Source organism: Caretta caretta, chromosome 15 (genome assembly GCF_965140235.1).
Source record: "Caretta caretta isolate rCarCar2 chromosome 15, rCarCar1.hap1, whole genome shotgun sequence".
NCBI classification, from domain to species: Eukaryota; Metazoa; Chordata; order Testudines; family Cheloniidae; genus Caretta; species Caretta caretta.
Window position 1 is genome coordinate 9,067,387 of NC_134220.1, and position 23,188 is coordinate 9,090,574.

The 23,188-nt window shown below is 49.4% G+C and overlaps 1 protein-coding gene across 4 annotated transcripts in view; it reads right to left on the reverse strand.

The window, feature by feature from the left end:
- The window catches only part of KSR2 (kinase suppressor of ras 2), a 293,238-nt gene that overhangs the window by 116,899 nt on the left and 153,151 nt on the right, over positions 1 to 23,188 (reverse strand). For 3 of the 4 annotated variants that reach the window (XM_048821588.2, XM_048821589.2, XM_048821592.2), the window contains exons 6-10: positions 16,636 to 16,705; positions 12,787 to 12,870; positions 6,859 to 6,926; positions 6,587 to 6,685; positions 4,021 to 4,139 (exon numbers count right to left, since the gene is read on the reverse strand). In XM_048821588.2, coding sequence (XP_048677545.1) covers positions 4,021 to 4,139; positions 6,587 to 6,685; positions 6,859 to 6,926; positions 12,787 to 12,870; positions 16,636 to 16,705 — 440 coding nt within the window. The remainder of the gene's footprint in view (positions 1 to 4,020; positions 4,140 to 6,586; positions 6,686 to 6,858; positions 6,927 to 12,786; positions 12,871 to 16,635; positions 16,706 to 23,188) is intronic. The other variant, XM_048821591.2, reaches the window with a different exon arrangement.

Genomic DNA, 23,188 nt, shown 5'->3' on the forward strand with positions numbered 1-23,188 from the left:
TGCACTTATCCTTATTGAACCTCATCAGATTTCTTTTGGCCCAATCCTCCAATTTGTCTAGGTCCCTCTGTATCCTATCCCTGCCCTCCAGCGTATCTACCACTGCTCCCAGTTTAGTATCATCCGCAAATTTGCTGAGAGTGCAATCCACACCATCCTCCAGATCATTTATGAAGATATTGAACAAAACCGGCCCCAGGACCGACCCCTGGGGCACTCAACTTGACACCGGCTGCCAACTAGACATGGAGCCATTGATCACTACCCGTTGAGCCCAACAATCTAGCCAACTTTCTACCCACCTTATAGTGCATTCATCCAGCCCATACTTTAACTTGCTGACAAGAATACTGTGGGAGACCGTGTCAAAAGCTTTGCTAAAGTCAAGAAACAATACATCCACTGCTTTCCCTTCATCCACAGAACCAGTAATCTCATCATAGAAGGCGATTAGATTAGTCAGGCATGACCTTCCCTTGGTGAATCCATGCTGACTCTTCCTGATCACTTTCCTCTCATGTAAGTGCTTCAGGATTGATTCTTTGAGGACCTGCTCCATGATTTTTCCGGGGACTGAGGCTGAGGCTGACTGGCCTGTAGTTCCCAGGATCCTCCTTCTTCCCTTTTTTAAAGATGGGCACTACATTAGCCTTTTTCCAGTCATCCGGGACTTCCCCCGTTCGCCACGAGTTTTCAAAGATAATGGCCAATGGCTCTGCAATCACAGCCGCCAATTCCTTTAGCACTCTCGGATGCAACTCGTCCGGCCCCATGGACTTGTGCACGTCCAGCTTTTCTAAATAGTCCCTAACCACCTCTTTCTCCACAGAGGGCTGGCCATCTATTCCCCATGTTGTGATGCCCAGCGCAGCAGTCTGGGGGCTGACCTTGTTCGTGAAGACAGAGGCAAAAAAAGCATTGAGTACATTAGCTTTTTCCACATCCTCTGTCACTAGGTTGCCTCCCTCATTCAGTAAGGGGCCCACACTTTCCTTGGCTTTCTTCTTGTTGCCAACATACCTGAAGAAACCCTTCTTGTTACTCTTGACATCTCTAGCTAGCTGCAGCTCCAGGTGCTATTTGGCCCTCCTGATTTCATTCCTACATGCCCGAGCAATATTTTAATACTCTTCTCTGGTCATATGTCCAACCTTCCACTTCTTGTAAGCTTCTTTTTTATGTTTAAGATCCGCTAGGATTTCACCGTTAAGCCAAGCTGGTCGCCTGCCATATTTACTATTCTTTCGACACATCGGGATGGTTTGTCCCTGTAACCTCAACAGGGATTCCTTGAAATACAGCCAGCTCTCCTGGACTCCTTTCCCCTTCAAGTTAGTCCCCCAGGGGATCCTACCCATCCATTCCCTGAGGGAGTCGAAGTCTGCTTTCCTGAAGTCCAGGGTCCGTATCCTGCTGCTTACCTTTCTTCCCTGTGTCAGGATCCTGAACTCAACCAACTCATGGTCACTGCCTCCCAGATTCCCATCCACTTTTGCTTCCCCTACTAATTCTTCCCGGTTTGTGAGCAGCAGGTCAAGAAAAGCTCCCCCCCAGTTGGCTCCTCTAGCACTTGCACCAGGAAATTGTCCCCTACGCTTTCCAAAAACTTCCTGGATTGTCCATGCACCGCTGTATTGCTCTCCCAGCAGATATCAGGAAAATTAAAGTCACCCATGAGAACCAGGGCACACTCCCCCTCTCCCCCCCCAACCCCATGAAGACACAGACTTCCTGGCATTTGCCTTCAATTTTAACTAAACTACTGGAGCTCTAAGGCAGGGCTGCACTTGCAAACTTAAGCATTTATAAAAGCCAGATATCCTGTCCCTCCCTCTGGCTCTCTCTTCTCGTGGAGATGCTCAGTCCTTTCTACCCCTGTTGTGGAGCTGCAGAGACTCATCTGGTCTAATGCCAAGGTGAATCAGCAGAATAGCTCTGCACCTACCCACTGGGTCCTAAAACTAGTCACATGCCCTTGCCCTTCCAAACACTCTCCTGGTGCTGGAGCAATCGTGCACGCATTCCTTCCAGAAGAATCACACCTGGGAAGTGGTGCTATTGGGTGCTCTGTAATAGTCAGAGCTTTTCCTGGGTATTTCTGATGGCGAGGGGAAATCTCATGCTTGGCTGTTCCAAAGGTTCCTCCATGAGGACTGCACAGTCCATACACTAGGTTCTTCATTTCTCTAGACAGCTCCTCCCACCTCCCTTATACCCAGGTAAGGCAATGCACCACTTGCCTGAGTTCCAGCTGTCCCAGAACAACTTCGTGTGGACACTCGTTCCAGAAGGAGGGTGTTCAGCTATGGAGTTATTCAGGAACAGCTCCTCCCCAATAGCTCCACGTGTAAACAGGCCCTCAGTCAGCAAAGCACACCAACATTTCCCATCAGGATTAACATCTACTAACTTGTGATGCTTCCAGGCAGACAACGGCCACCTGCAACATTCCCACAGACTTTGATGGAAGGAGGATTGAGCGATATACCGTAAGGGAGAAGGACAGAGGGAGTCACTGCTTTTACTGTGGAAAATAGGTCAAGAAATTCTTGCCCCGGAACTAAAAAGGAGCCAAACAGTAACAGCATGTTGAATTTTATGGAGCCTTCTATCCAAATGAATTAAGCTTCACAACCCTCCTTGGAGGTAGGAAATCAGTAGCATTCCTATGTTATGGATGGGGAAACCAAGGCAGAGAGAGGTTAAGTGACTTGCCCGAGGTCACACTGCGAGTTAGTGATAGAACAAGGATTAGAAACACAGGTCACATGACTCCCACAGTCCTGGGCTTCCACCACAAGACCAGTTTTCCTTCCCAAAAGGGCCCAGCACATGACAGTTGGGTCCAGTCAAGAGAGTGGCCGATTAAGTAACAGCAATAAGGAGTGAGATTCCAAAGATTTGGGGCCAAATTCTGCTCTCACTTGCACCCCTGGCATCCCCTTGAATTCAAGGCGGAGGCTTGCTTGGATGCACTCAGGAGTGAATTGCATAAATTGGGGGTTGGTCCTGCTTTGAGCAGGGGGTTGGACTAGATGACCTCCTGAGGTCCCTTCCAACCCTGATATTCTAGCATAGGCCAAATTCTACTCTGTCTAAGGAGTACTGCCCTACTGTGAAGAGCCGAACAGTTCTTGTGTAACTTCACACGCTCCGACCCACTAGGGTTGCACACTTGGCAACTTTTAATGGCCAGTTTATGACTGCACTTAAACAGCTGCCCATGCCTCTTGGAAAACTCTGACAAACAGCTTGCTTGGAGACCGTATTTCTCAGCCACCATTCAGCATTTAAGGTCACTGGCACAGAAGCAGGACTATGGTCTCTCAACAGCTTGTCTGTGCCTGCTTCCTACTTCCCCAACTGCAATATCCCAGCAGATTAAAGTAACCATGACCAGGAGTGAAAGTAACCTAAAGGACTTATCAGAACGCAGGATGGCTGGGCTCCTGGGCAAGGTGCAGGGGTGGCTCTGGGCCCGCGGGCGGGACTGGGGCCAGACTCCCCCAATCAGTCCTTCAGCGCTGCCCAGCCCGTGCTGCCCAAGGCTCCGGCAGCAATTTTAAAAAGGCCTGGGGCTCCAGCCACTGCTGGGAGCCCCGGGCCCTTTTCAATCGCCAGGCCCCGGGGCAGCTGCCCCTTTTGCCCTCCCCATCAGTGCCCCCCCCAGTACAGTGCTTAAAGCACCGTCACGGCAGCACTTTAACGTGGTCTATGTACCGGCCCGTACCTGCAGCCACTTTCTTACTGGCACGCTGTACCGGCTTAGTTCCACCTCTGGCCATGACTTTGATACCATAAACACCAGGCACCACGACTACTTGCTGGTCCTTTTGGAGAGGGTAGGCAGGGGGTAAGGAACCCCACCCATGTCCCCGCGTGTCTTGAAGCCATTGACATCTCGCTCATTGCCTGGGATTCGCATTTGCATTTGTTCCTGTGCATAAGTCACAATGTACCAACATGGAGAAGGGCTCTGAGGACTGCACAGCCCACTGGGAGGAGGAAGGTATGCCTCACCTTGCTGATTTTGTTGGTTTTGGGAAGGGTCTGGCTGACGTGCAGGTCGGAATACCTGGGGGGCTTTCGTAAAGGATTGTTGATGTCACACGGCACAGATTCTGTCCGGACTAATCTTGCTGGATCAAGAAGGGAGATGGGGAAAGGAATTTAAAAAAAAGGGAGGGAGAGAGAGGGAGAGAGAGAGATCAAAGCTTTAAAACAGCACTTCAGGTCGGAGTACAGGTCGCTCTGCATAGGAGCCCTGCACTTGAAGACAATCCAGTTTCTGCTTCTTGAATTTCTAAAAATACCGGAGCTAAACCCCAAAGTAACCTCTTCACTATACCGCTTAACCATCCACCTGAAACTGTCAATTGCCCCGCCTTGGGACCGCCTGGGACATTTGGAACACAATGCGCCAGCTGAAGCCAGATTGTATCTACACTCCTTCCCACCCACTTCCTCAGCCAATCAGAACACACTCAGGATCCAATCGGACTCAACGCCGAAGGGCTCAAGTGGGACATAAGTAGTGCCCGGGGTGAATTTCATCCTGTAAGAAGGCAGCTCCCATCTCAAGGAGGAACAAGTTGGTTTATTTTGACCACATGGCTAATTTCATCAGTGCGGAAGGTGGCTTATGTGAACCATCTCCTGACCCAGAGAGGAGTAAATATTTGTAAACCGCACACGCCACTAGCAATTCTGCACCATGACGACTAGACCCTCTTTCCCGTCTGCGGTGTGAGTCTCTGCGTTACGTCAGGTTTCCACACGTTTCAGTCGAATGCCTCCTGCTCTGCAGCAGGGAGACAACGGGGCCTTGCTGCTGCATGCAGCAGGGGCACTCTCGAAGCCGCAGGGAAGGAGGAGTTAAACTCAACCTCTACTCATCCTCTCGTGGGCCCATGTCGCCTTGCCTGGGAAGGTCACGCTCCACACACACACCCCGCCCCTGGGTCAGGGGGAGCTGAAGTGTTTATTCTCTGACTGCTAAAAAAAACTCTTTTGCTTTCTTGCTGTGAGCACTAGCCCTTGTGGAAGGAGGACTCACTCCACCCTCTCCCATTGCTTGACTAGCACATGCCCTAGGGGTGGCCAAGGCAGACAAATGACCTAGGCTCTGGCTATCTTCCAGGCCCTTGTCTTGAGCTTCATCCTGATACAAACATCTGCCCTGCCACCACCCATGTTTCCGGGATCCCATCCCCATGTCTTAAGAAGGCAATTGGGCCCTTGCTCCGATGAGCCCTAGCATGGGGACCTCACTCCCGTTTCAGGACAGTCTCCGACCCCTTTTCGCCAATCGTACCCAACACCTGTATGCTCCTCCCCACCCTATCTTTACTATGACCCCCTCAGCCTCCATGTTTAGAAGCTTCTCCCCTTTCCCACAGGGAGCAGGACAGCCCTTCCCTACTTCCACGTGACCCTTCAGTGTAGTTTTTCCAAGGCTGGATTTGATGACAAATTATTGAGCAGCAACCCAGAGCTCTTCCGCTGGGAAGGGCTCCTCACACGTGCTATGATGCTACTTTGACATGCATCCCCCCCGCAGGGTCTAATATCTCCCAGGACAGTGCTTGGCAGTGATGCTGGAGTTCTCATGCCTGCAGTCTACATGAGCACAGTCACCTGCTTTTCCCTGCTCTCGGTTACTGCCAACAGTTCACGGGGACAGAGGACGGAGCTCCGCCTAGAATCAACAAGGAAATAACCTGCCGAAAAGTTGGCATGAGAAACGATGGGCAAAGCCAGCAACTGGAAGGGGCAGCTAAATTGACAAAGCAGCCCTGAGGCAGGGCAGGTAATCATCAGTCCCTTTCAAGACTGCTTGCTCCAGGCCAGGACACTGGGAGACGCTAGGCAGCATTGGCCGTTAGTCAGTCTGGGAGCTAGAGAGAACCACAGGGTCTGTTTGAGTTCAAACAGCCACAGTACAGAACTACCATTGCAGTGACTATTCAGGGCAGCCCACCTGTGAAAAGAAGTGAACCACCTCTGAATCACATGATGCCCCATTCTGAATTTTAGATTCCAGAGCACAACTGGCCTCGTTAGGTACAGTAAGTAACTTATTTTTTAAAAAATAGCAAAAAGGGTTATTCTCAATGAATATGTTTTTAATAATCAGTTGGTATTTAACATATTCTAACGGCCTTATTAGATCTAAAATTATATGCATATTTTGGAATCTTTATTTCAATTTATTTTAATTTAATTTACAGCATTCCCCCTAGGTAATCTCAAAGCACCACCACCCCCGTTTTGCCCTGGGAGCATGTAGCCAGAATTCAAATGAAAAGGAAAAACTCTTCCTGGTGCAAAGCCTCCCTTCTGGACTTGTAAATGTGCCCCGTTCCTTTTCATATTTATGAACTGCGCTCCTGGAGGAGAGGAAAGCAGACAATTTCAATAGCACAATTAGCATCTGAATGTGCCTTTGCCTGACATTAACGCTGCTGTTTCATGTAATGAAATGAGACCCGCATGCATCAACAGAGCCACCGCAGATCTAGGGTCCCAAACTTCCACCCAGGCCAGCTTTCAACGTTAGCAAAAGGCTCAAACCTGTTGCACTTACCCCGCGTTGTGGGGAATCTGAAAAGAAAAGGTGGCAGGGGGAGGGTGGGTGGAAGTGGTTTGGAATGCAAATCTGCCTCGCATCGGACAGCTCGTCTCCCTATAAGCGGAAAAGATGGTCGGTAACATTTTCAAAAGTGCCTATGTGATGTAGGAGCTTAAGTCCCATTGGCTATAAATGGGGTTTCAGGCTCCTAAGTCACTTGGGCACTTTTGAAAATTTTTACCTGGCAAAAACATCAAGGAAGCCAAAGCTAGTAAAGGGGTTCTTACCTCCACGGTGGATGATCAGTATGTGACAAGGTGGGGCCTCTTTGGTGCATTTGTTGTGGCACTTTAGCCTAAGAGAAGAAGCAATAAAAACAAATATGAAGGCGGCTCCATCCCAGGCCCTGGGCGGACGTGAGGAGGGACTGTCACACGTGGGCCAGCTGAGAACAAGGGAACCTTAATGCAGAAAGAAATTAATTTTGCAGACAGGATGGTGGTGACTCAAGCTAACTTCCAAGTTGCTTTTGTTTCGTGTGGCGTTGTCTGCTCAACAGTGTTGGACATGCACCAGGGCTTGGCGGCATCCTGCTGGCTCCACCAGATCCTGCAGCTGTTGCTTCAAATGATGCACCCCCCCTTTGGCAACTTTCACCCAAAGATGGGGCTTGTTTCACTGTACTAGGTCCAGGGGTGGAACTGGGGCTGCAGGTCACAGGTGGTAGAAAGGGTCTCCAGAAGGTAGCGGCGGTGGGAGGTACATCTCCCGGAAACAAGAGGGCACTGGCTGGGAAGAGAGGAGACAGGGCACCTAGGAGATGCACTGGTTTAGCAAATCTCAGAGTCCACCTGCTCCGATGAGACCACGGCCAGAGTTGGAGCCACTCCCCACCCCAGGAGAGCCGTCAGCAGAGGACAGCTGCAGCATAGCCACTGCTTGCTGTTGGGGGGTCAATACTCCCCCACCCAACTCATGCAGGAGATGAAAAATATGCATCAGTCCCATACAGGTGAATCATGCCTATTGCCTCTGAACATCTGTGAACAGGGCAGTGGGGGTGTAAAGGATACAGTACAACTCTGACGATCGGAACATCCTGGAGGAACATAACACATTCAGATAGCCGCGGGTTTGGGAGAACTGCAACGGGATCATTTCGCCCATCACAGAAATGCAGGCATCTGTTTAACAGCCAAAGGGTAGTTTCATAGGGCCTAAGCAACTGGGTCACCTCGTGATTACTGACACCGATACCCCACTCAGACATATTGACCTAGACAAGGTCTGTTTGTCCTTCCCCCTCCCAACCAACTTGGGGTGTGGGCTGGAGGAGCTGAAAAGTGAGCAAACGGCAAAACACATTCTTTAAGCTATCCACAAACACAGTCTCCAAAGCCAGCTCCAGGGCAGCTCCCCGGCTAGCACTCCAAGCGCTCTCGGACGCTTCCATTCTCCGCTTTACAGAGATCCCCGTAACGTGGTAGGTTAACGTGCTTCTGCTCACGCTCCCAGCTCCACTTCATTAGTAACTGACTCTCAGACATATGTATTTGGCTGGGACCATCCCCCCTGAACTGTCAAGTGAATCCTTTGGGAGGGATGGAGCTTCTAAAGGCACTTGACTACTTAGGTTATGACGGGGGGAAATTTCAGCTGGTTAAAGTAACCACGGAATTTAGGCGGGAGGAATGTAACTCAATTAGGGCTTCCTCCCAGCTTTTGTGAAAAGTTCCACGGGCTCTAGGCCACAAATGGTTAAAGCCTTGATTCACCTCTCACCCAAAATGGTGATCACTTCCAATGCAGTGCTCTCCTAGTGCCATGTTGGGGGATTGGCTCATTTCCAGCTCACTGTAGCAGCGATATCTAGCCAGTCACTCACAGAGTTTCCTCCACCATCTGGACTTTTTTCACCATGGGCTTTTCCAAGAATGTATCTGGCCCAACCCAGCTTGCATTCGGAGATCATTCAAGAGGGGAACTAAATCTACCCTGGCAAGGAGAGCCACCCAGTATTCCAGTGGGCCTCTCGGTTTTCTCACTACTGCGATCCTGCATGGATCACGCAGCTGAGTGCGGCTCCATGCTGAATTGAAAGAGATGCCCAAGCACCCTTCTGCTGCTAGGAAAACCCAGCAATCTCATTACTGCCCAGAGCTGCGGAAACTAACATTTCTGACAATCTAGCCTGAGACAAAGGGAGCAGAGACCCACACTCTGTGCCAAGAGCTCTTTGCTGTTTCCTACTGAATATTATCCAGAGCTAATGCTGGGTTGCACTTAATTAAAGCATCTGGCAGCAGAGGAGAAATAATTCGGTAGCCCCCTGCTCTTCCTCCCTCTGTTTTGCAATTTATCTCTGCCGCTGCAGTGTTCCTTATGGTTTTATTACCAAGACATTTAACAGAAATGATTGGACCATTTCAAGCTAGGATTGTTTCATTTAATATTCTGTGCAGCCTTTATTATTTAACACAGGCAAGAATATGAGTCTACTGAGGGCTTCACCCCTGGTTCAGACATATAGATATAAGCAGGCTCTTATGCCTCTAAAACCTTTTCACTGGGTCCTAATTAAGAATGTAAGAGTCCCAGCCTCCCATTCTGCCCCCATGAGCCAGAGCAGAGGAGGGCTGTATAAGCACTCAGTGCGCACGCATGGAAAGCAAAGGAAAAAACAATATTATAAAAGAAACAGGGTCAAGGGAATAAAAAAATTAAAAAAAAAAAAATACAACAAGCGGCCACAAGTCAATGAGCTGGGTAATGAAAATTCAGGAGCCTCATGGTGTTAGATTTCGTTACACAAAGATTCCTAGAAGCAGAGCCAAGGATTAATTTGATATTGGAGGCTTTGGGGGGTGGGTTGTTTGTTTGGTAACCTGCTTCTTTACAGGGAAGAACAGTGCCATCAGTGGCTGGGTAGGCAGAAGGTGAGGAACTGGTCTTTAGCTTTCGTTAGTTCTTTAGTTTTTTGTGAAAATCCACAATTAATGTGGTTTTTTCTAAGTGCTCGTACAAGGCTGACACAGAAGCAGACATTTCAATCCCAAGATACAGCTTGGGATTGCATTTCAATCCCAAGATACAGCTCTGCACTCCTCTCGTTTACTCCCACTTCGCCAATGCCCGTCAGACCCCCCTGCTGTTTAAAGCAGCGGGTTCCAATCCCACTGTCCTCCCTGTTCTAACCCAGGTCCCTCGAACCTCCTTCGGCTGTGTGTCCATTTCTGCCAGTGAGAAGGAGCAACGTTAGCTGCCACTGTTAATCAGAACGATCCATTTCAACGCAATTGCACACAAAAGGGGAGGGGTGAGAGGTTTGTCAAGCTGGACAGGACAATATTAACGGAGAATTACATTTAATTCTCAAGGGATTACAAAGGTGTACCAAAAAAGGGGGGGTTACAAAAAGTACTTGGCAGTGTCACTATTAGAACAATGGGATCCAGCTTTAACTATGCGAAATATCATCATGTATTGCACCAGGTTAAACCTCCCCTCCTTGTACTAACTCAATATTTTATTAACATAAAAATGTTAATAAACACCATTAAGAAGTTAGCATTGACTCAGTTACAAAGCAGTGACTTGGCATATTCCCTAGCCTTAGAAAAGCAAATGATATCTCGGGTATCCAGAGTAACTTCTGCAGGGTTACTCTAGAATCAGAACGGTGTAACAAATCAGAATCTGGCCCACTATTCTGTTAAATCCTGCTCATCTTTGTGGCCTTCGAAGAACAGCCCATTTCCATTAAATCACGTTTTGCAACTTTTTTGTTTGTTTGTGCTGTAGAGGATCCAAACAATGAGCTTCTCAGAGAAACACAAGTTTGTAAGATTTTTGCTGATGCCATAAAAGAGAGAAGGCAGCTCAAGGCAATGGTGCCATAAATAGAGACGCATCCGAAGCTCTGAGCTACACCGCACTCTGGGTAACGCACAATTCATCTTAGTTACTCTCATCTGCGGGCACAGCTGTTTCACCTCCTGGTTCGCTCGGCTGCCAAGGCGCCGTGTGAGAAAGCGTTACAGGATGGCGAGTGGAACGCCCCAGGCACGGGAGCAGGAAGGCTGGGAAATCCTTCAGCGTCGCCCTGCAGAAAGAAACTTGAGGGATACGGAAGAGGTGGTGGGATACCGCAGAGCAACCAACTGCGTGTAAAAGGCTTGATCCTGTGAGTTGCGCAGTCAGTGGGAGTGGAGGGCATGCACCTCCCAGGAGGTGACTGGCACCTTGCAACAGTGCCCTTGGAGTTGGGGCCTGATGCGGCTCCCAGTGAGATGGAAGGTACAACTTCCCTTGGCTTAATGTCCAGCCAAAGGGCTCGGCTGGCATCACCTAAAAGCGGAGTGGATTTTCTGTACTAGGGCGAAAGGACACTACAGAGAGATCAACTGGACACAGACCATAGGTCTGCCACACTGGTCAGAACCATGAGTCTCTCAGGTCTGGTTATCCCTCCTCCAGCAGTGACACACACCTGAAACTTCAGAGGAAGAGAGTGCATCTCCCAGCTGGGCAGCATGCATGTCAGGGAGCGGGGAGAGAATTCCTTCCTATTCTTCCAGGAAGTGTGCTTTACACCCCAGAGCAGGAGACTGGGACTACCTCTCTCTACTTGCATTGTTACACATGCTATTCCTAGGCATAAAATTACCCCTGTTATCCATTATTAATGTACTTTCAGATTCAATCACAGAGCTGTACAGCAAATACAATTACTGCCAGGAGTTGATTTATTGCTAGGTAACACAACAGAAGGCCAAATTTAACCAAGGGACTCCATGGGCTGAGTCTCCCGGAAAGAAAGCAGGAATGGACAGGTTATCAGCCAGATGCTGACCAGTTGCTGCCCTAGACCTTCCCTTACCTCCCCTCTGAGTTTATGGGCACAATACACCACTGGGGTCTCTGCCACTAGAATCAAGGAACCCGAGCACACGTCTCATCAGCCATCCTCTGATACCCCAAATTACTAGCCTTCAAAGCAATCTTTCCACTAGTGCAAGGATTAGAGTTCTCTCCAAGTCAGCTCTTCTCCCCCTCCCTCTCCCAAATTGATTCAATGTTACCAGAATTTTGTAATCCATGTTTTGTGCACCCTACAAAAAAACAAACAAACACATGCCTGCCAGGAGGGGGTGGGAATGGGGGTTACCTCTCTCCCCTCTGGTTAAAGGAAGGCCCCGCTGTTGCCAGCCCAGAGGGCAGGGATGTGTGGAGAAGCAGGGCAAGGTCAGCTCTTTCGTTGGGAGGAGGGAGGAGTTCATTCCTTTGCTCCATGCCCGGCACATTAGAAAGAGGATGTGCTGGAGGAAGCAGGGTCTGAGTCTGGCTCCCTGGGAAGTGGCTTACAGAGGAGAGAACTAGGGGGCTATGTTCTCCGCCTCTCTGGAGCCCTGGCTGAAGTGAGCCACATTTTAGGCTTCTGCAGTGGTTTCGGCTGAAACACACAGCACCTTGCACCTTCACCCGGCATGGGCAAAGGAAGCCCTTTTGGATTTGTTTAGCCATTGAAGGGGCCGGACATTCTTCGTTATCAAATAGAAAAGCTAACGTAAAATGCACCACACAATGGGGTTTAAACAGCAGCTAGGCCTACAGAATCCTGCCCTGCCCCGCATGGCAGTCTGCTACAACAGAGGCACCGGCTGGGCCCTGTGTCAGCCAGGTGCTGCAGCGACCAGCTGGGGAGATCCGCGCCGGGGGGGAATCCTGACCTTCCAAACTGCAAAGAAAGGCAACTTGTGAGTGAGGCAAATGCAGCCAGAGCAGACGGAGCATTTGGTGCTCAGTGGGAACTGCCCTTGCTGTCTCAGGTCAGCATGTAATGGACAGGTGCCTTAGCTCCTGAAAATCATCCTCACACTTAGCCACTCTGAGCAGCAGGCTCAGGAGAGAGCTGAATGGACTGGGGACCTGAACTAACTTCTCCCCCGACCTCGGAGCAGTGATATTGATTTGCACGGGCAGGGCATGGGGGAATTGGTGGATGAACTCAGGACTTCAGCCATTAGGGGCGTTTTGCTTATCTCAAAGTCATGGAAAGAATTTTCATGCAGATGAGAGGGGAGACAATGGCAGGCCTGGGGACGTCTGAGCCCCATTCAGAAAAAACACACCCAGAGCGCTCAGGAGATGACGGCCCAGTCATTCCTTTTGCAACATTAAGCAACAACAAAGCCAGCTTAGAAACCATGACGTACTTGCAGTTTTTACATTTTAATCCAAACAACATTCCTTTCCCACAGACGGTGCATGTCTGAGACATCCAATACTTGGTGGAAAATCTGCAGAGGAAAACATCAGATAAGTGTTAAGAACAAAGAAGGTTGCTGTGCCCTACCCTGGGTGGAGAAATGCTTTATAAGCATCGCTACCCTCTATGCTTTAGCCCCCTCCACACAGCACCAGCGTTTAAGTCTGTTACAGTGATCAGTCAAGCCAAAACAAAAACCAGAGCAGTGAGTTTCCCGCAGCAGCCCTGGTGCAAAAAGTAGCAGGGTAGACGTTCCCGCTTGGCCTGGGTCTCCGGCTCCGAGACCTACCCCCAGGCCAGGTTTCAGAGCCCGAGCGAGAACATCTTCAGGGCTATTTTTAGTGCCGCAGCGTCAGCCTCGTAAGCCGAAATCTGCAGACCCAGGTTCTGAAATTCATCCGCGTTGGTGTCTTACTGCGGTGCAGACAGACCCTAGAGCTCGGGCCTTGCCACCCAGCTGAACGAGGGCGGAAATGGCATTTGACAGACATTGACTTCAGCAAAGGAGTAAGGAGAAGGAACTGGGAAATTTGAAGGAGATTGACAATTACAAACTAGATCCTCTTTCATGTTAATCTGCCCTTAGCCACAGCCACATCAGTCAATTTGTCAGTCCGTGTTAATCAGACGGGGCTCATCTTGATCTTTGTCAACCCACTAGAAGCTCATCCTAAGCACACATGGGACCATGCCGAGCAGCTGGGATTTAGCAGCACCCTCCCTCCAAAGGTACAGGCCAGGCAGGGTGCTCAGACGAGTGAAAGCCAGGATGACTGACAGGAACAGAGTTTTCAGTTCAGTGGCCCTACCAAAATATTGTCGCAGGGCAGGGGGAGAGACACAGCACGACTGTTTCAAGTCAAACAAAATGTTTCATATAATTTTCCAGGGTTTTAAACAGGTTAATAAAAATAGAATGAAAATTTAAAACACAAAGGCTCTGCACTCAGAAGAGGCTTCAGCTCCCAGCTCATGGACTCCCTGTGCGATCCAACTAGTCCCTTCATGTGTGTGTCTCAGTCCCCATCTGCAAAATGGGTATTAAAAAGCTCCCTGGCCTCGCCCCTTTGCCTGGTCTAGCTGGATTGGAAGCTCTTTGGGGAGGGGAACATGTGCCTGCCAAGGGGGCTCCGATCACTGCTGGGGTCCCATGGTACACAAATAACTCACAACGACTGGATAGGTAAAGCACACAACTGTGAGCACCCTCGAGGAGGTCTGGAAAGGAGTTGGTCTCGCTGCTGGATGAGGATGGGCAGAAGCTCCGATTTGGAAACCCCCCCCCCCCCCCCCCATCTCGAGCCACAGCCTAGTGCCACATTCCTTTCCTGCAGCTGAACTGGGCTCCTGCACGTCACCCCACCCCAGTGTGGGGCAGTTTCCTTTCCTTTTTCTCATGCTAGCTACAAAAGCAGCAAACAGCTTGTGTGGAGTTTACTCCAGGGTGGCAGGCCACAGATCACGGACAATCTCTATCAACCTCAGCTCAAGCCTTATCTAAACTGCATCTCAGCTGAAATGGAAGTGAAATTTGCCCCTAGAATGCTGTGCCTACATGTTGGAAGTAGAAGGGGATCCCTCCGCACCCCCTCCTCCCCTGCCCATCAGCTCTGTGCTGGAGAAAGAGAAACGATGGGTCTTATTGCTCCTGGCCTGGCCCGGGTCAGAGGTTTTAACTCAGTAAATTACACACCCTGAGAGCAGCTCAGAAGTGTTCTGCCCTCTGCGACTAGTTTTCTCTCTGGTTTGGAGATAGAGCGCGTTGGGGTGGCCCCATTTATGCCCTTTCATGCTGGCAACTGGGAGTTTAGTGCAGTCTGAGTAATGTGGTTGAACAGATTCATCTTGAATGGGCTCTATGTTTCACCCCATCAAACCCCTGACCAGCAAGCTTGCGTGCGCTAGGGCATTATGACCACCAGATGGTTTTTCCTCATCCCTGCCTTAGAGCCTGGGGACAGTGGTGCCGCTGTGACGTCACGTGAGTAATGCCGATTTGCAGGAGCTGATGATCTAGCTCCATGACGTTTAGGGAGAGGGTGATGAAGCTGACGAGTTTTCCCTTTGCTTCATCATCCCTACTACCTTAATAGATTGCTGGGCATTTCCATTATGGCAGCCCGCCACTTACTGCTGCCATGGGACTCGAGGAAGGAGCACGGAGGTCTGGCAGGCAGGCACAATTTTAGAGGAGATGTGTGACAGGGTCTCTGACCAACCTGCCTCTCTCCAAGCAGTCAGGCTGGCATGAACATGTCATGGGCCTCCGGGTGCTAAAGCAAAATGTAAAACTCCCGCAGCTACCTACTCAGTAAGGCTGGGAGGGGAGAGATCTCTGACTGCAAGTTCCCAGCAATGAGATTCCCATTCAGGGCTGGTGTGAAACCCCAAACAGTGCCAGCGACTTCTAGCATGAACAGCTTCTCTTCTGCATGTGAAGCAGTGACGCAAACAGATTAGGTACTGTAGCTGCCTTGGCAAATCTGCTGCCAGCGAGAGATGTTTGTCTCCTGGGCGGGCTCATGCCTTTCCCCCTTCACTCCATCTGGAAATACAATATTCTAGATGAGGAGGACTTGTGGCACCTTAGAGACTAACAAATTTATTTGGGCATACGCTTTCGTGGGCTAAAACCCACTTCATCGGATGCATGGAGTGAAAAAAAACAGTAGGAAGATAGATATACACAGAGAACATGGAGAAATGGGTATTGCCATACCAACTGTAACGAGACTAATCAATTAAGGTGTGCTATTATCAGCAGGAGAAAAAAAATTTTTGTAGTGAAAATCAAGGTGGCCCATTTCAAACAGTTGTCAAGAAGGTGTGAGTAACAGTAGGGGACACCATTAAATTAGGCTTGAATAAAGACTGGGAGTGGATGGGTCATTACACAAAGTAAAAACTATTTCCCCATGTTAATTTCCCCCCTACTGTTACTCACACCTTCTTGTCGACTGTTTGAAATGAGCCACCCTGATTATCACTGCAAAAGTTTTTTTTCTCCTGCTGATAATAGTGCACCTTAATTGATTAGTCTTGTTACAGTTGGTATGGCAACACCCATTTCTTCATGTTCTCTGTGTATATCTATCTTCCTACTGTATTTTCCACTGCATGCATCTGATGATGAAGTGAGTTTTAGCCCACGAAACCTTATGCCCAAATAAATTAGTTAGTCTCTAAGGTGCCACAAGGACTCCTCGGTTTTTTTGCTGATACAGACGAACATGGCTGCCACTCTGAAAAATATTCTAGATGGTTAGGACTTGAAGCTGGATTGCTATAGGAAAGTACTCTGAATCCCTCCCCTCCCACCACATGCTTTTCAGCTACACCTCTGACTTACTCTTGCTTTCCCTGTGTTCTTTGGAATGGCGCTACCTAGGGAGAGTTAGCTTTTCTGCTTGGTGTCAATTGCTTGGGGCAGGGGCTGTCTTTCAGTATGTTTGTACAGAACCTAGCACACTGGGCTCTCAATCTATGACTGGGCTTCCTATGTGCTACACACGTTTTCTGGATCTCAGCTTTCAGCCTTCACAGCGGTCAGTCTTGAAGTTCGTTCATGGGTCAAAATCAAATGCAAATAAATTGCTGTGTCAGGTGTGAGGCTCTCTCTCACACACACATACCAGGGGCACGCCTCTGACCCACATAATGGGGGCCAAGGGGCTGCAGAGAATAGGATAGGATGTATTACAGAATAGAAAGGCTGTTGCCTGCCATGACAGGACCCTTGTGTTCAAGTGTGAATTCCCAGGACAGATTCGTGTGGCACTTCTCAGCGATACCGTACCTGTGTTTGATTGAGTTTCCTAGATCACGGCGGGGAATCTGTGGGGACCAGCGAGGCACTGACAGCGTATCTGCAGGGTGAGAAGACAGAACAGAAACAAACAAGGATTCATAAGGGGGAAGGCCAGATGTTACTCTCTGAACAGAGGAGCATGTAGGAGCACTCCAACCAAAGAGAGAGGAGCACCAGTTACCACAGGGATATAACGAGAGCCCTGCAAGTCTGCGGATATCCATGGATAGCCGCACGCGCAGAGGTGGATATCCGCGAACTGTGTTTGCAGATCAGATGTGGACACAAATTTTGTATCTGCACAGGGCTCTAATTGTAACCAGTCAGCATGAGAGAAAAAAATCAAAAAGGGGCCTTTGCCTAGCCTTTACCGGAACGAGATTGTCCCCAAAACAGCATAGCCCAAATCACACTGAAGACCTGGTCTGGGTGTGGGGGTGGAGGTGGGGTGCAAGCATTTCCTCAAAAGCTTAGCAATAGCCCTCAACCTTCATGCTCAGAGACTGGTCACATCTGAAAGGTAAAGGACATTGCATCCCTACTTGGGAAAGCATGTAAGTGCATGCATTCTCAGCCACCACGGGTTGGGAGAAAACCCTGCCCTGCCCCCACACCTTTTATTGCTAATTTTACAGGTCAGAAAGATCCAGAGTTATTTGCTTTCTACCATTTGCAGCCCACTCCTGCACTTCGTTTACCCAGGCAGAACTCCTACGGACTTCATTTCCCTAGCCCCTAAGCAAGTACCGCAGGGTCAACTCTTTAACTCAGCTAAGGAAGCAGCTTCTTCTCCCCTCCACTCACAATAATCAAACAAGATCAATAAGTAACTAGTTTTGCACAGGCATGAGGGGTTTCACTCAGAGAGAGAGAGAGAACGAACGCACGCATTTGCACCAGTTGATTATTCTTCCAAGATACATTCAATCCAGCACACACACAGTCTCTGGGCAGCTAGGAACACAAGTCTGTTAGAGACAGTTAATGATTTCCAAACAAGAAAGGGAAGATGAAGCCTAATCGGCAACTCATAGGTTATTAATAAGGCATCACATCCTTGTGACTGTATCTCTATCTTAACAAAAAGCCAGCTGTCAACCTCTTAGAAACTAATTTAACTACTGTTCAAATCATAGAAGATTAGGGTTAGAAGAGACCTCAGAAGGTCATCTAGTCCACTCCCCTGCTCAAAGCAGGACCAACCCCAACTAAATCATCCCAGCCAGGGCTTTGACAAGCCAGGTCTTAAAAACCTCTAAGGAAGGAGATTCCACCACCTCCCTAGGTAACCCATTCCAGTGCTTCACCACCCTCCTAGTGAAATAGTGTTTCCTAATATCCAACCTAGCCCTCCCCACTGCAACTTGAGACCATTGCTCCTTGTTCTATCATCTGCCACCACGGAGAACAGCCGAGCTCCATCCTCTCTGGAACCCCACTTCACGTAGTTGAAGGGTGCTATCAAATCTCCCCCACTCTTCTCTTCTGCAGATTAAATAAGCCCAGTTCTCTCAGCCTATCCTCATAAATCATGTGCCCCAGCTCTCTAATCATTTTCGTTGCCCTCCGCTGGGCACTCTCCAATTTGTCCACATCCCTTCTGTAGTGGGGGGCCCCAAAACTGGACGCAGTACTCCAGATGTGGCCTCACCAGTGCCGAATAATCATTTCCCTTGATCTGCGGGCAATGCTCCTACTAATACAGCCCAATATGACGCTGGCCTTCTTGGCAACAAGGACGCACGGCTGAATCTTATCCGGCTTCTCTTCCACTCTAATCCCCAAGTCCTTCTCTGCAGAACTGCTGCTTAGCCAGTCAGTCCCCAGCCTCTAGCAGTGCATGGGATTCTTCTGTCTTAAGTGCAGGACTCTGCACTTGTCCTCGTTAAACCTCATCAGATTTCTTTTGGCCCAATTCTCTAATTTGTCTAGGTCACTCTGGACCCTATCCCTACCCTCCAGCATATCTACCTCTCCCCCAGCTTTGTGTCATCCATGAACTTGCTGAGGGTGCAATCCATCCAATCATCCAGATCGTTAATGAAGATGTTGAACAAAACTGGCCCCAGGACCAGCCCCTGGGACATTCCACTTGATACCAGTTGCCAACTAGACATCGAGCCATTGATCACTACCCGTTGAGCCTGACGATCTAGCCAACTTTCTATCCACCTTAAAGTCCATTCATCCAGCCCATACTTCTTTAACTTGCTGGCAAGAATAGCATGATTACAAATAAAAAAGACCTCTTTTGTATTTCCCCTTCTGAGAGAGGATAGTGGGAGCCCTGCCTGTAAAGAAAATCAAACACAAGTTCCTTAGCACCTTGATAGCTGATATGGCTGGGGTAGGTAAGTCATTGCCAAACCAGCCATCAAGTTCATAGTGTTTGTGTCATGCACTGACGCAGCAAAATGCAGACACACACACAGTTGGCCCGATTGATTGCCCATCAAACCAAGGGAAAGCCTTCCACTCACTTTGACGGGCTTTCAATCAGCCCCTGAAACACAAAGGGTCTCATTCTCTTCTTACTTGTCTTGGTGTAACTCCGGAGTGGTTATTCTACTGAAGTCTCTGGTATTACACTGGACTAGTAGTGATGTCAGGAAGCGCAGAATCAGGCCCAAACCACTGACTTCCTCTCTGATGCAAACAAGTTGGGGGTGTTGGAGGAACAGTTAGAATGAGCAGTGTAAAATTTCCCTCCTGGGTGGGGAAGACTATGGAGTTGGTTATGTATCTAATCCTGCAGCTGGATCCATATGAGAAGACCCCTGCCTGCAACCAAGAAAGTCTGGTTGCAGGATCGAGACCAGAGGATCAGGGACCAGGCCTAGCAGACCGAGGGGCAACGAGCCAGTGACAAACTAAGGGCCAGGCACTGCTCAGAGCTGCAGCTCCCCTGGAGCCAACAGGGTGCAATGGAGGAGGGCTGGGAGGAGGAGAACAAGGAATCCCCTGAATTGTGGCAGGGGAGTGAGGAGAAAGTGCTTCTTGCCCACACAGACTGAGAGAAAGACTGAGGAGTCCAGGGGGAGGAGCCAGGTGGAAGAGAATATGAAAGTGGTGGACTTCCTGGCTATTCCCTGGCAGTGCCGCACTCCTTAGAGGACACTGCAGCCAGGTGGCTCTAAAACCTGTATCAAGGGCCGAGCCAGCTTTCCTGAGAGCAGAAACATGTGCTCCCTCCCCTCCCAGTCCCTGCGCTGGCACTGAATTGATCCATAGATTTAAAGACCCAAAAGGGACTTGAGACAGATAGTGCAGGAAATGGCTGTATCTTTGGGAGATCTTACTGTATTAGGTGTATGTATCATTGTGGGCCAGGGACTGTATGTAATTCCAGGGGGGAGTGTGACCACAGCCCTCCAGGAATGAAGAACAGTGAGGGACGATTAGGCAAATTCATTCTGGTTGTAATACCTCCAGAGAGGTACCACCACATGGAGAGGCTCTATTGGTTCAAACTGGATTCTCCAGAGACCAACAGACAAAGAAGAAACTTTTGAATAAACAGCCTGAGAGTTTAAACTGATTTGGGGCCTTCGTTCTGAGCCAGCAGACAGGAGACCCCAAATCCTTCCTGGGAAGAGTTGGAAGGACTTTTGCCTAATGCGGCCCCATGGTAAGCTTTTAGCATGCGTATAAGAACTTTGATGGTTCTTTATATGTTTTCTCTGCAATACTTTCCCCTTAAGAATGAATGTCCTTGCTTATAAGGGTTGTGAGGTAACTTATAATGGCTGGCAGTTACAGCGGTGCATAGCCTTAGAAGAGAACAGACACTGGCCTATTTAGGCAGTCTGACTTGCTGAGGATATGGCAGTGCAGGGAGGGAACCGTGCAGCCTAGAAAATCCCTGCTCAGGAGGGAGACAGGCATGGGTCTCTGCCCAGGCAAGGTGACAAGCCTAGAGTGGGTGCTCTTGCTGGACCACGGAGGGGGAATATAGATGCAGTTGCCTGAACCGTGAGAGGTCATCCAGTCTGACCTCCTGCATAACAGGCCACAGAACCTCCCCTGTCATTCCTGCCTCCAGCCAGATTCGTATCTGGTTGAGCTACAGCATCTCTCCGAGAAAGACATTCAGTCTGGGGAGCAGATGTCAGGCTTCCTCCGACTTTAGCTTTTGGAAAGGAAGAAGGCTGGGAGCCACTCACTCTGCTCTGGCAAGTGCCACTGCAGAGGCAGGTCTGCTAATGACGAACGGTTTGAGAGACTCCCACGCACAAATGGTAACCAGTAGCGATTCTCTGCTGCCAAAAGGCTGTCCATCACGGACGTAAGGCCAGACCACCAGACTTATCATCTAGGGCTGCAAGCCAGAACCCAGCTGCGATCCCAGCGGTTTATTCAGTATGCCAACCAATCCCTCACTAAACATACTTTCAATAAGCAGTGAGTACCTTGGTTTGCTTTCATATCCCATTTTAATATATCAGGTTGAGGTGTATTTTAATTACACGCTACTCCTGAAGGTTACATTTACATGCCACTTCCTGTGCAACGCTAACTTGCCACACGCTTCACTCAAGTGGGGTGGAAACAGTCGTTACCAATAGTATTTATTATGGATTTGTGGCATGATTCAGAGGAAGACTCCCCTGGACTTCTATGAGAATTGGACCGGGCCCTTGCCCCCCGTACTTCCAGCTCACAGACCAGTATACAGCTTCTTCCAGCACAATCATGATTTAGAAGCAACCATCAAGTAATGGTGTGGATAGTTTTCAGAGTATGGGCTGTCCTAGAGCTGTTTCTTTGCTCTTTGTGGTTGGTCATCTAAGGGTATGTCTACACTAGAAATCTAAATCAACATATATTAGGTTGAATGACAGTGCCCACAGTAACTACTGCAGTGGTGCACATCCACACTTCCTCCCTTCGGTTGTGGTGTGTGTCCTCAACAGGAGGACTTCCACCAGCCTAAGGGGGCAGTGTGGGGAGCCGAGAGCCCAGTCTGAGAGCTCTCCTGGCAGCTCCCTGCTGGGAGCCCAGCTGCTCCACAGGCTCCTGAGCTCCCAGCAGGCTGCCCCCTGACCTTGGCTCCCCATTCCCTGGCGGGAGCAGGGGGAAAGCTGCCCAGGGCTTCTCACCCTTGGGGTGTGGGGTCCAGCTGTCCCGGCTTCAGCCCCCCCCAAGATAGCCAATATTCCCAGGGGGTGGGGCCAGGAAGCTGCTTGGCCTTCTAGCCCCAGCTGGGAGTAGGTCCAGCCTCCCAGCTCTCCGGAGGAGCAGGGGTGAGCTGGGCTCTAGCTGCCTGGCTTCATTGTCAATTTCACAGCTCCTGCCCATCCCTTCCTCTGGAGCACCACCTGAGCAAAGAGCTTCCCTAACCCACAGTGACCAGGACAGATGCAGGGATTTCCCTACATCCCCCTATGGGCGTTTTTACCCTTCCCCCCCACGAATTTCCCCAACCACCCCCCCAGTTTTGTGAACTAGTTACATGCAGTGTTGCCAATTTAGTGATTGTTTGGAAATCTGAATTGAAATAGAAACATTAATACACACACTTTAAAAGCATATAAAGTGAATGATAAAATACGTGTATCTGAAAAAGTATAAAACATTTGAAAAGTAAGAACACAGACTGGCTTCCTTATACAGCTGTTTTTATGACCATGAGTGCATTCATTTTGGTGATGTTGGCCAACCTAATAATTTCAAATGATGATTTGTAAGCAAAGTCTAAATGAGCTCTCCCTGGCAGCTAGTGATGAGCTGGGGGGAAAGGCTTCAGGACCAGATTGAATTTACAGTCACACCTAATCTACCGAGGTATCCAGCAATCAGAGCTGTGTTGCCCAAGTGATAGATTTTGGCTGGGGTTGGGTTACAAATTGCTTGAATGCAGGGCTTGAATGTTGGGTTACAAATTACTTGAATGTAATGAAATGTTGTTATTCTTATTGTAGGAGTAAAGGGCAGTAGAACTGTACTTAGCTTCTGCTAATTGAGGGCATCAAGAGAGAGGGTGGGGACAGGTGTTTTGCTTGATAGTCTGCCTGACTCCCAAGTACTGTTTGACCTGCCTCTCTCCGCTGTTTAAAGACAGAGCTGATTAGGCTCCATAGGGAGCCTTTTGTTGTGTTAAGTGACCCCTACAGCTGAAATCACTGACAATCAGGTCTAAGCACTTAGACCTGCTGTGGGACAGCAGGTGGGTTTCTACTATGGTGGGTTTCTGTGGAAGAGACGGTCCAGTCTGCACTAGCAGTGAGGTTCCTGCACTGAGAGCTGGGTGGAACCTCAAGAGACCAACTCGCAGAGGCCACAGTGGCAGGTGGCAGCAGAAGGTGACAGTGCAGGGCCATTGGCAACAGAGCGATGGAGTGAACGGTGGCACAACGAACAACAGTGGCCAGAGCGAACAGTGAGCAGCAGGAGGAACGAGCAAGGCGCCTTCTTGCCCCGCACCTGGGAGGTGAACTCATATGAAAGCACCTCTGAACTCTGAGTGTCCGCTGACCAAGGACACCACCGGTGAGTTTTAATGAGGCTGTTAAGAATCTTGGAGACACAACACAGTTCGTGT